This window comes from Pseudorasbora parva, chromosome 13 (genome assembly GCF_024679245.1).
Source record: "Pseudorasbora parva isolate DD20220531a chromosome 13, ASM2467924v1, whole genome shotgun sequence".
In the NCBI taxonomy this organism is placed as follows: Eukaryota; Metazoa; Chordata; class Actinopteri; order Cypriniformes; family Gobionidae; genus Pseudorasbora; species Pseudorasbora parva.
Window position 1 is genome coordinate 4685764 of NC_090184.1, and position 12818 is coordinate 4698581.

The 12818-nt window shown below is 39.0% G+C and overlaps 1 protein-coding gene across 4 annotated transcripts in view; it reads left to right on the forward strand.

Annotated features, from left to right (window-relative positions):
- Positions 1-12818, forward strand: part of cabin1 (calcineurin binding protein 1) — a 179306-nt gene that overhangs the window by 130654 nt on the left and 35834 nt on the right. For all 4 annotated transcript variants that reach the window (XM_067412998.1, XM_067412999.1, XM_067413000.1 and 1 more), the window contains one exon: positions 1187-1906. In XM_067412998.1, coding sequence (XP_067269099.1) covers positions 1187-1906 — 720 coding nt within the window. The remainder of the gene's footprint in view (positions 1-1186; positions 1907-12818) is intronic.

A 12818-nucleotide genomic window follows, 5' to 3' on the forward strand; every position in this document is an offset into this window, starting at 1 on the left:
ACATTATCAATTGCGTTCACAGACGAGGAGAGACTCTTCTGGGCATAAGCTGCACGTTATAAACATTGTTAACTTTCACCTCAACGAGGGAAAAGAAGTGCTTATACTTCCAGTTTGTGAAAGCTATTTTTGAAGTCATTGGACATGCCATCGCTCGCACTCCTGCACTGGTCGCATGCGCGCGTTCGTGTGTGTCACACACACAGTCACACACACACACAGCTGCAGGTCCGCTGACAGAGCGTGCGCCTGTTTGAATGAAACCCCGCTTCAGTGAGCTCAATTATAGTAACGCCGCATTTTATTCTCAGTAACGGTAACGGGGTTGTAACGGGGGAAACAGTAATTTGTTTGATTACTCATTACTGAAAATAATAACGCCATAGGTAACGGCGTTTATCTATAACGCCGTTATTCCCATCACTGATAAAGAGTAAGAGTAAATATTTATATTGATGAAAAGATTTCTATTTTGAATAAATGCTGTTCTTCTTTTAAAACTTTTTATTCATTAATGAATCCTGAAAAAAGAATCACCGTTTCCAAAAAATATATTAAGCAGCACAACTGTTTCCAACATTGATAATAACTGATTAGTGAAGGATCATGTGACACTGAAGACTGGAGTAATGATGATAAATTCAGCTTTGATCACAGGAATACATTACACTTTACTATATATTCACATAGAAAACAGTTATTTTAAATTGTAATAATATTTCACAATTTTATATATTTTTTAATCAAGTAAATGCAGCCTTGATGAGCAGAAGAAACTTCTTTAAAAAACATTAAAAATAGTAATGTTTCCAAACTTTTGACCAGTGCTGTACTTCAAAGAACTGTGACATAATTCCAAACAAAAGCATGTTAATTTGGGGAGATGATAACATCTTGACAAAGTGAACTTTCCTGGTTAACACCTTTTGAATTATTGGTCAGAGGCGATGATGTAACGGGTAGGTGTGGCTCTTCTTTGACGTGTAAATCTTCTTCGGTTCATTTCTTCTGTTCCGTCCGTAGAGGTCAGACACGGGTAAAGCATGGATACACTGGAGATCTGCTTTACAGTACAAATTGGGAATTTCAAACAGTTCTTTCATGTTTAATACTGTAAAGCTGCAAAGAAAATGAGTATTTTTCTTTAAGATGTCTGTTTCAGTTTGTGTCTTATTCTCTCTCTCAGGTAAGTGATCCACCTAAACCGGCTACCACCTCTATGGGGGAAATGACCACAGCGGATGTGTCCAATCGGCCTCCTGCTGCGGAGGACCCCAAATGCTCACACACTAGCCTGCCTAAAGCGGGACTCCCCGACACCCCTACGGTCACAGGAAGTGAGACTGGACCTCCTGGCATGCCTCATTCAGCCACGCTTCAGCTCTCTCTGGAGCCTTTGACACAGGTGACAGCGGTCACTGTTCATCCTAGAGAAGGTACTTTAGGACTCGTAGAGCCTATGGAGTTTGGCTTGGGATCATGGCCGGGTGCAAAATTCAGAGACCCTCAAACGCCGGTTGAAACTGGCCCGCAAGAGCAGGGGATGGTTAAACCAGCAGCGGAAGAGGTCGAGAAGGTCCCAGAGAGCAGCCGGGCGACAGATTTGTCTCTGGAGGAGTTGAGCATTAGCTCTAAACAGCAGCAGCTACAGAATCAGATGAACGCAGCTAAAGCAGCGCTAGCTATGGCCCTAACGCCAGGAAACCCCACACCTTTACCCCGCAGCCCCGAGCTGGCGCTGCCGCAGCGACCCAGCAGGAAGAGGAAACTGCTGGATGACGTGGAGTCAGGCAAGACGCTGCTTCTGGATGCGTACAGGGTGTGGCAGCAAGGTCAGAAGGGCATGACCTATGACCTCCAGCGCATTGAGAAGATCATGTCGGAGACCTACATGCTGATTAAACAGGTGAGGAGGTCATATCTCATTTAAAGGGGTACTTCAGCACTGGGAAGATGAATGTGTATTTACACTGGGTCATTACTGTAGTAGAAATGTGAAATTATTTTTGAATTTGGTGCCTTTTAGACTGAGAAAAGACAGAAAATGTATTTTTGTTTCATGGGGATGAAAGACAGCAACTCCCAGAATGCTCTTTCTCCGCTGCCATACAAGGCCACTCCCAAAGCCACGGCGACTGGATCACTTTCCCACCGCATTCATTTTCATGAAATCAGTTCAGTTAGAGAACAGACACTACAATTAAAAACTGAACGTGTGTGTTCAATATAATGTGAGTGAGCCGAGTGAGAGTCACGGCACAAACGCAGCAGGAGTCAGATTACATTCATCAGGAGAGCTCAGGTAATCCACCGCGGCAGTCGTTCACAGTGTGTTCACTTCATGCCTTTGGAAGCTTAACTTTCATAAGAATTAATTTGAACACTCACTTTGCTCCGCACCCGATCCGTTTTTCATGAATGCCTGTAGCTGAGTACTGTGACTGCCCCCTATCTCACCCCCTATGGACTGGTTGAAAACATGCAGAAATAGCTCCCTCTGCTGGCTGTAGTCTTTAGCCTCTGGCCAAAAAATCCTCCGATGACGCAAAATGACGATATTTGCATCATCGGAGGAATTTTTCCAGAAATAAAACAAATAAAGCTCATTTTAGGGGGATATGAGGGGGAAGAAGCACAATCATTCAATTATAATCCCAGGTTTCTATTTATACAAAGCCATATGCTAATCGCTGAAGTAACCCTTCAAACATGCCGTGGCATTGCTGGCAGAAACCGGTGGCACAAGGTTAATGTTCAACCACTCACATGGGGAAGTCCCACAACTTTTGTTGAACAAACTAGGTTTATGAGGGGAAGTCCGAAATGTCTGTCACACCACAGGACAAAAGTTGTCATTCGTCTTATCAGTGAAATGTGTCTGAGCTTCGGTCCGTGTGACGCGGGGAAAACTACATTCATGAAGAAAATGTTCAGAATATGCCAACACAAATCAAGGGTATCGCAGGTCAGGTGGTTTCCAGTGCGTCGCTCTGCGGCTACTAAGGTCTTCTGGGTAATTTATAAACAATGTTAGAGACCTTTTATGTTATAATGAGAGATTTTAAATGATTTGGGCTCATTATGATACTGGGAAACACAGTACTTGGGATGAACACGAGTGCTCTGTGACACCAATGGCATATAAAGTAAACAATGATTAGTCATGATTGATTATTGGTAATGTGACTTCTTACGGATTTTGAAATTTACAAAATCATATCGAGACCTTGTTTATGATTTTATAATTACACAAGGAAAATCCACAGACTGTTTAAATATTCCCTATAATGGGGACTTTACGCAACAGCTGCTGATGGAACAATAATGGCAACCGGAAATAAACTGTTCACTGTCGTAGCCAAAGAACACAACAATCACCAGGCATCAGTAAAGAGGAGGGCCAGAATTTAAATAAAAAGCAATAGAAGGGTTGCTTTTGGCATTATATTTAGGGTTGGGTACTGAAACCCGGTGCCTATATAACCGGTATGTACCGGACCAAATCAGAACAGATTTTGGTGCCATTTAAATTCAAACGTGCTGTCGCGCTTGGACTGGCGCCGAGCCACACACGCACACACACTCTCGTCACATATCACAACGATTCAGTGTTTTCAACCACATCATGTTTATTTTAGGTTCCAGATATTTAAATGCACAAAAGCACTAGCATGGATGTCTATGGAAGCAGCAATAACAATCCTTTCAGACAGTTTGACAATTTGACTATGCGTCTCAAATACACATTTATACAGTTAACGCTTTTCTTCTCTCACTTCACCAGGTCACTCACTTTCATGTATTTTGTGAGACGTGAGGTGACGTAAATCCGATGGATCTGATTCTCTGAGGCTCAAACTAACATGGCGGCGCCCATCGCGCGTTACAGATCAACTAACACATTTGCTCACACATATTTGAAAAAAATCTGAATATCAGATAGTTCATGACATAGTCACAAGTATGTGAATATTTTGAATGAAACCGATAGCCTACATCTGTGCTTCAACGCTCAGTGGCTGCTGTGTGTCAGCGATGCGTTCGAAAATATTCAACCAGAAAATATGATCATATTTCTGCAAAATAAAGCTGAACCTTGAAGCTGGTTTGTAGCATACAAATAATTAAATTAGGCCTCTTATAGTTGGGTTAGGTGGCTTTAAATAAAAAGTCATGCTTTATTGTCATCCACCATCGTTTTGTGGCTCTTTTTTAAAATAAAAGTATTGGTCAGGCACTTTGAGCACGGTTTGGCACCGGTATCGTAAATAAAACAAATGTTACCCAACCCTAATTATATTATATACAGATAGAATTTAAATGCCACATAACCATTACATTTACTTATCTGATCTGTTAGATATTAAAGTGCCTCTATTAGGGTTGTGATGACTGATCGAAATCACAAGCCTCACCGGCATGTCATGCTCAATAAACCCGTCTCCGGCGCAATAATTCCGATCTTTCATGTATTCATACTCTTGTGTAATCGACGCCCCATCCTAAATAAACCCGTCTCTTGCGTGATACCCTGACATTTTGAATATTCCGATCTAATATGATTTCTGACCTGTAAGCTTGCCAGTATAATAATCATACACGGTGTGTTTGTCGGCCAGAGGAGAACTGGCCCCCCGACTGAGTCTGGTTTCTCCCAAGGTTTATTTTTCTCCATCACGCCCTGATGGAGTTTTGGTTCCTTTGGTCGCCTTTGGCTTGGCTTGCTCAGTTGGGGACACTAAAATTATGATCAAAGTTATTCAACTAATTATACAAATAAAATTTATGAATTCGACTGTACAGCCAAATCTAATTTTGTCGCAATATTGTCCTGTTTGACACTGTGAAGCTGCTTTGACACAATCGTGATTGTAAAAGCGCTATATAAATAAAGTTGATTGATTGATTGATTGACAAGCGTGTCAGGCAGGCTACACAAATATTGATCTTGACATTGTTAGCCTATTGTCTTTTTTTACATGTCTTACACTGTGCATTTATCTTAAAATATTTGATTTTGTAAACAGCATAGGATACATAAATTGTTACTGAAATATTGTAAAGTCGTAATGTGAATGAACGTTTAAAAAACAATATGCAAAATCAAAACTAAATAGCTCTATAACGGATTGTGAAATGTGTGTGCAAACAAATGGAAAGCCTGGATGAGTATTAGTTGGGTTAGTAAAATAACAAAATGTATTTATTTAAATATTTAACGTAAATATTTATGTAAAGAGATATATTCCAATAAAAAGTGCTTAAATGTGCACAGCTCTTTTTAAGTAGAAGAAAGCTACTCTACCCCCCTAACGTACAACCTATATAGAAAGGGTGGATGAGTCTTAGTTGGGTTAGAAAAATAGCTAAATTATAGTTTTTAAGTAAAAAATAATATTTATGTAAAGAGATATAGTAAAATATCCCCCGCCCCCTCAGACGATATCATTGTCCATCACAATGTTTTACTGTCAAGTCACCTTTATCTATATAGCGCTTATTACAATGCAGATTTTTCGAAGCTGCTTCACCGTGTTATCAGGAAAATAATGCAACCGAATTTGATTCAGCTGTACAGCTGCTCTGGAGAAAACGGTGATGTTATCCGCTCATTTCAATGATCGTATAGTGTCAGTGTGGGCAGATCAGTAATTGAGTTGATATTGTTAATTTAGTGTATTAATTACATTTATTTAGACTCCAAAGGAAATGCAAAATTACTTTCATCAGAGGACATAACGTTGGACCACTCTGCAGTCCTTTTTGTCTTCAGCCCAGGCGAGACGCTTCTGTTGCTGTCTGTTGTTCAAGAGTGGCTTGACACAAGGAATGCGACAGCTGAGACCATGTCTTGCATACGTCTGTGTGCACTGGTTATTGAAGCACTGACTCCAGCTGCAGTCCACTCTGTGAATCTCCCCCACATTTTTGAATGGTTTTTTTTTTCACAATCCTCTCCAGGGTGCGGTTCTCCCTATTGCTTATATACTTTTTTCTACCACATCTTTTCCTTCTCTTCGCCTCTCTAATAATGGGCTTGGACACAGAGCTCTGTGAACAGCCAGCCTCTTTTGCAATGACCTTTTTTGTCTTGCCCTCCTTGTGCAAGGTGTCAATGGTCGTCTTTTAGACAACTGTCAAGTCAGCAGTCTTCCCCATGACTGTGTAGCCTACAGAACTAGACTGAGAGAACATTAAAGGCCTTTTCAGTTGTTTTGAGTTAATTAGCTGATTAGATTGTGGCACCAGGTGTCTTTAATATTGAACCTTTTCACAATATTCTAATTTTCTGAGAGACTGAATTTGGGATTTTCCTTTATTGTCAGTCATAATCATCAAAATGAAAAGAAATAAACATTTCAGATAAATCAGTCTGTGTGTAATGAATGAATATAATATAAAGTTTCACTTTTTGAATGGAATTAGTGAAATAAATCTTGATGATATTCTAATTTTATGACCAGCACCTGTATTTTCTACCGGGTGTCCAAAATCCATAGTTTTGTGATTTGCTCACGTTATCACAGTCTTGCTGAAATACTTCTGCTCATCAGCTGTGGGCCACTATAACCTAAAACTGTCTATTAACACAGATCGTCTGTTGTTCTTACTACTTTAGTAAAGATGAAGGATGGAGCAAGGTTTTACAAACATTGATCTTCCATCAGTCATTCACGGCTAACGTATGTGCTGTTACCGATACAGTTCCCACATGTGCTCCGCAGTAAATCAGAAATACACACATGGGTTTGTTGATGGATGTGTTATGGATGTTGTAAATGCTGATGGTGAGGAATTACAGCTGCATCATCTCATAATGAACCTCAAAATGAGTAGCGTATCACTGAGAAACTCCTGCTCAAGTCGTCCTTGTGATGGAGGTTCATGTTGAATAACTAGATCCAATGTTAAAATGGTATAAATATGGTAAAATTGCCATCATCGATACTTTCTTTACAGTGTGTGCAATCGCTGTTTGCATAAAGACTTTATTTTTCGTCCGGCCTTACAAAGGTCTATTTTTAAGATAATATTTGAAACCTCCTAAGATTTTTTTGAGAATTGCTCATATAAACATTCTTTCCAGCTTCTTAGAAATTATCTTCTGAAGTGTCCTAACTTATTTCCTAAGGAGATTTTCCTGAAACTGGCCCCTGGTCTCTAGATATGACTCGGATTCTCCTTTAAATGCAAGTTTATGCTATTTTGGATTGTAGCATGAGCATTCATTAGCATGAATGAGTTGTGTAGTTCAAAAATGTTTCTGGTTTAGTATTTGAACAAACCTAGATATGAACAATAGCAATATTGATGCTTGCCTTAGCAAAAAAGAAAATAATGAAAGTAATTATTTTAGTCCCGATGCACACTGTGAAGTGGGATGTCGATTTCAGGTGCGATAGTTATGCCATGTTATATTATAGAGACATTAAGGCTTCCCTGGGGAGAGAGCGAGAGCCAATTGAATACAAATGGAGCTGTGGAAAATTACTGGTGTAGCTAATGATAGTGTAGCACACCAGCTCCATAACATTTGTCATCATAGTGCTGAGTCAAGTGCGCTATTGTATAAGAACTCACAAAGAATCAGTGAGGTCTTAAAGGACCCGTTTCTGGATTTGTATTGCTCACAGAACCTCAAATGCCCTTGAGTACATGGTGAATATATTATTAAACAGTTTCCTAGAGTGTACTTATAATGTTAATACGATTTTTACATCAGAAATTTTCACAATTAAGAAATAAATGGCTATTTCCTTCCCTGGTTTTAGCCTTTGATCTGAACTTTGTTTGAAGGGTGTGTCCAGGGATGTAGTGGAGGCTAAACGGACGTAAATGCCGTTTACACACCTCCCAAAATTCGGAAATAGCGTTTACCCACCTCCAAAGTGTGTTTATCCACCTCTAAATTGAGTTTATCCACCTCTAAATATCTAAATTGCTGTGAGGATTTTTTTAAGACAAAAGTACAATTCTTTGATTCCAGCTTGTTTAATGTGAATATGTTCTAGTGTGTTCTCTCATTTGTGCTCATATTAGCCACCTTGTAAAATGAGTACGAATTGCCGTGAGATCGGGCTGCATACACCGGTAGGCAGTGACCCACCTTACCGTGACCATGATGCGGTCACCCAGAATTTATAGTTTACCCACCTCTTTTTTTACCACTACACCTCTGGGCGCGTCAAAGCTAATCGTGAAAAGGGTTGATTATAACGTTATATTTAGATCTGTTCCATTAACATTGTAACACAATAACATGGCATAATCATGGTTGCATTGATGAGCTTTGGACAGTCTGCTGATTGCATGAATGCAGTGATTTCACCATTGCAGCATGATTTCTGCTCTCTCATGAATGCTTTCACCATAAATAATAATACAAACACGATGTAAATACAGTAAGAACTCTGTTGTGCAGTGCAACAGTGTCATTGGTAACATAACTGGAGTTTTGGCGTTAGAATTACTCACATGTTGTGGCGTTACTTTCAATTCCATATCGTAAAAGTCTGTTTGCAAAGCCTGTGCCGAAACCGCGCCTGATTTATCAAAGAGTCCACAGTGAAATGAAGCGAATGCAAATAAATAAAGCTCAACTGAGACTCACATTGATGAAGATAAAGAAGCTCATTCCTAGCATTAGGATCCTTTAGAAGGTAATGTTATTTTCAGTCGCTCTTCTCTCCTCGTCATCTCACTAACACTCCAGTGGGCGGGGCCAAAGTTGTGATGATGAAGTAGGCGTTGATCTTCTTCTGTCTTTCTCCTAAATGAGTCGTTCGCTAGGCTTGGGGACAAAAAACCTGTTTTGGACTAACAAGGAGTTTTTGAGTTTTGAAACATATAGGATATTTTTACAGTATATACCGACCTCTTGTCAAAAGATCAAGGAAAACTTAAATTCTTTAGTTCCTTAACATGTTTGTAATAAATTAAATCAATAATTTGAGACTTTTTGACATAGGACAGTAAGTAACCACCTGGTACCCACCCAGAAGACACTATAGCTCCTCATGGTAGTGGCCAGCATCATTTATATTTTCTTTACAATATGTAAAATCGAGTTCATAAGCGATTGCATTTTAAGCAGAGGAAGCCGACAATTCGCACAATAAATGTGTCTGTTTTGGAAAACGAGTTATGTCTCAATGTGCTCTTCTCCCCAATAGCATCATCAGGTGTTGAGCTCTGTATTTAATTACGTCAAGGTAAAAAACAAACTTGCCATTAAAGAATGTTATTAGTATGAGAGGTTAATGGCTCTAGCTTGCAGTTTACACACACACACACACACACACACACACACACACACACACACACACACACTTGCAGCACTCATCTAGTCCATTATCAGCCTCCACCTCTCTAACAGTGTATCGCCTCTCATTTCCCCTGCCTGTGTAATTGCATCTGCTCTCTGAGTGAGTGCGTGTGTGTTTGTCTCTCTACCTGAGTCTAATTGCAGTGCTTGTCTCTGTGTGTGTGTGTGTGTGTGTGTGTGTGTGCGTTCTGTTGTTGTTTGTTATGAAGCACTGTCTAATTCTCCCGAACACATCTCTGATTGCGATGACAGTGGAGATTTTAATGTGGCCCCAGACACTGACTTGCTGTTCAGATTGGCCCATCTTTACCTCGCAGATTGAGAAAAAGGTTTTACGTGAAGAATTTAACAATGCGCTTTATTTGGAGCCTATATTTATAATGCATTATCATGGTATATGGATGTATTTTTTCAGTGCATTCATGGATAACCAAAGGTTATTTTGTAGTTCTGCCTTAGAATTTGGCTAAAGCAAAGGAGCGTTTTGGGCATAGTTTTGATGGCCAGTTTTTTTGGATAGCACAGTAGGTTTTGGAATAAAGAAAGTTATAATCAGTTGTATGTTTACTGTAAAGAAGTATATGATCAGTAAGTTATGACAACATATTTTTTTTCATTGTACTCCAAAATACATTTAAGTCAGTTTAATGTAATTTAAGTTAAAATGACTTAAACATCCAAGTTGATTGTACAAAAAAATGTAAAAAAAAAAAAAAATACATATATACCGGTACATTTTTCTAGTAAATAATGCTAACCACAGTTATAAAGGCACAGGAAATGCAAATTGTAAACTCAATCCAAATCATCATAACTCAAATAAAAAAGACTTTCTTACGCTTTATTCATGCAATCATGTGAATAGATGTTTTTTGTCTCTGGCCTCCTGCTGTCATTAGCGTTTATGAATGGTGTTGTGCTCATTGGTGATATTTCACTTATTGAGCTTCAGTGATCATTCAATTCTAACACTTACTTTTGGTAAACATTGCATTTAGATTTAATTTATGTATAAAATATGGTGCAATTACATCATCGTTTTTTTCCGCCCAAATGTATTAATTTGTTATAAAATTTAAATTCAATTCATACCTACAGTGATTTAACTACACCTAATCTATGATGGACATTTTTTATTTATTTATTTATGAATTTCATTTAGATTTTTTTTGTACAAACAACGTAATTGTCCTGATATTAAAGCCTCATTAAGGGTGCTTTCACACCTGCCTCATTTAGTTCGGTTGAATCGTACTAGAGTTCGTTTCCCTCTTTGGTGCGGTTCGTTTGGTCGGGTCTGAAAGCAGCAATCGCACTCCGGTGCGCACCAAAAGCAGACCAAACAAGCGTACATACCTTGAAGAGCTGATCTCGATGCCCCTTTAAACAAACTCTGGAGCGGTTTGTTTGTGGTGAGAACGTGATCCGACCTCGAACAGAAACAACTGCAAAAGCACTGATCATTTTTGGACTAAATGAGCTGCCGTAGTCAGCTGCGCTGACATTGTGCACGACTTTACCCGATAGATCTTTGGCAATATTTTCAGAAGATGAGCATGTCAGAGATTATATAATTAATGCACGCCTCCGTTTGAAGTGACGAGCGATGTGCGCTCGCCGTCTGCAGTGCATTAGAGCGTTGTTTTCATGTCGCATCCGCGCTTCATTATAGAAATGTATTGTTTGCATACTGTGGTAAATACACACAGTGTAGTAGATTATGGCCAGGGACAAAACCAGCCCGCAGTCGTCTCTCCATAGTGTTGTTATAGTTTGCTGGCTTTTGCTCTTATGTTGGAATTTTTCCACATGTAAATTCTGACCAATCGAAAAGCAGTTTAGGAAATATGCCATGGCCAATGAGTGATGTGGATGTTGTCACGTGCCTGCGTTTTGGTTCGTTTCAACTGGTTCGGACCAAAGCATTCAGTGTGGTGTGAAAAGGAACCAAAAACGCTGAAAAATGCAACATTTACCATTGGTTCAGACCAAATGATCCGAACTAGAGATGTGAAAGCACCCTAAAAGAATGAACAGTTCTTAAAAGAACCAGGTTTTCTTCTTAATGCAGTTGAGTAGGAAAGCCAACTAGCAACCAACCAATGTGTGGCGATTAAATAGTGTGAATGGCCCTTTATGACATTATGGTCTGTTACAATGCATTATACTTCTAAAAGTTAAGCGTTACCAAAAACCTCATTGGACACCAGAATTGATTGCACTGCATGCAGAAAACATTTTCCCATTCTCACTGCCTGAACTCTGGTCAATTCACATCATGTGATCTTGTGCCATAAAGGTTTTCCCATACTAAATCCACATCACAAACATCCAGTTAAGATCCAGGAAGTCCTGGATTAATGCTTTTGCAGCGGCTACAAACTCTGAGATTAACCACCATGAAACATCAGCTCTAGCACAGCTTTCTCTAGTAATCTTGAGCCATGTAGGCTGCAGAGATGCAATCATTTAGCATTATATGCAGTTGCTGAAGCAAGAATAAGGATTTGGATTTGTGTGTCCCAAGTCATAGAAAGACGGGGCCTGGAATTGCAGTCTGACAGAAAGGTTTCAAATCATTGATTTGATTAGTAGATCAATTAACTCATTCAACCAACATTGCTACTGAATGAGTGTTAAAAGCTATGAGTGCAGAATTTGCCGGAATGAGTCAAATTATGTTCAATACCTGCAATTTCATACCGATATTCAGGTCCTGAAAGGATTGGAATTGGTGGATTTTTCAGAATTAGGCATCCATTTGTTCTTTTGGGCTATTACAAAAACCCCTAGGGAAGGAGAGGACTTTGTGACTGCTCTCTTTTGACCTTTTCAGTTGTAGAAAACTTTAAAGTAATAAATCTAGCTGAAAGCTAACACTTGCAAGCAAGGTGCGGTCACATTAGCAAAATTTTGTGGGCAAAAAAGGGTGTATGAATCTCAGCTCACACAGAGATCACAGAACCAAGCAGCTTTCTTTTTAGTCACTGCACTCAATCCGCACAAACCTGTTGTGAAATCTGCCCCGAAACTATAAATCTGATGATTCCTATTGAAATGATATTATCATATTAAAGGCATTTATTTTCATAATATTTCATGATATAAACTTAAATATCTTTGTTTCTTGCAATTGTGAGACATAGTCAGAATTGCAAATAAAAAATTTAGAATTCAGAAAAAAGGCAGAATTGCGAGAAAAATCCAGAATTGCGAGGAAAGACAGAATTGTAACAAAAAAAGAAGTCAGAATTGGGGAAAAAAATTCAGATTAGTGGGAAAAAAAGTCAGAATTATGAAGAGGGGGATTGGGGGGAGGCAGAATTTTGAGAAAAAGACAATTGCAAGAAAAATTCTGAATTGTGGAAAAAAGGCAGAATTTCTAGAATAAAGTGTGTGATATAAACTCAATTCTCAGAAAAGTTTTTTTCACAATTATGGTGACAAAGTCAGAATTCTGAGATAAGTTGCAGTTATCTTTTGGATAGTTTTA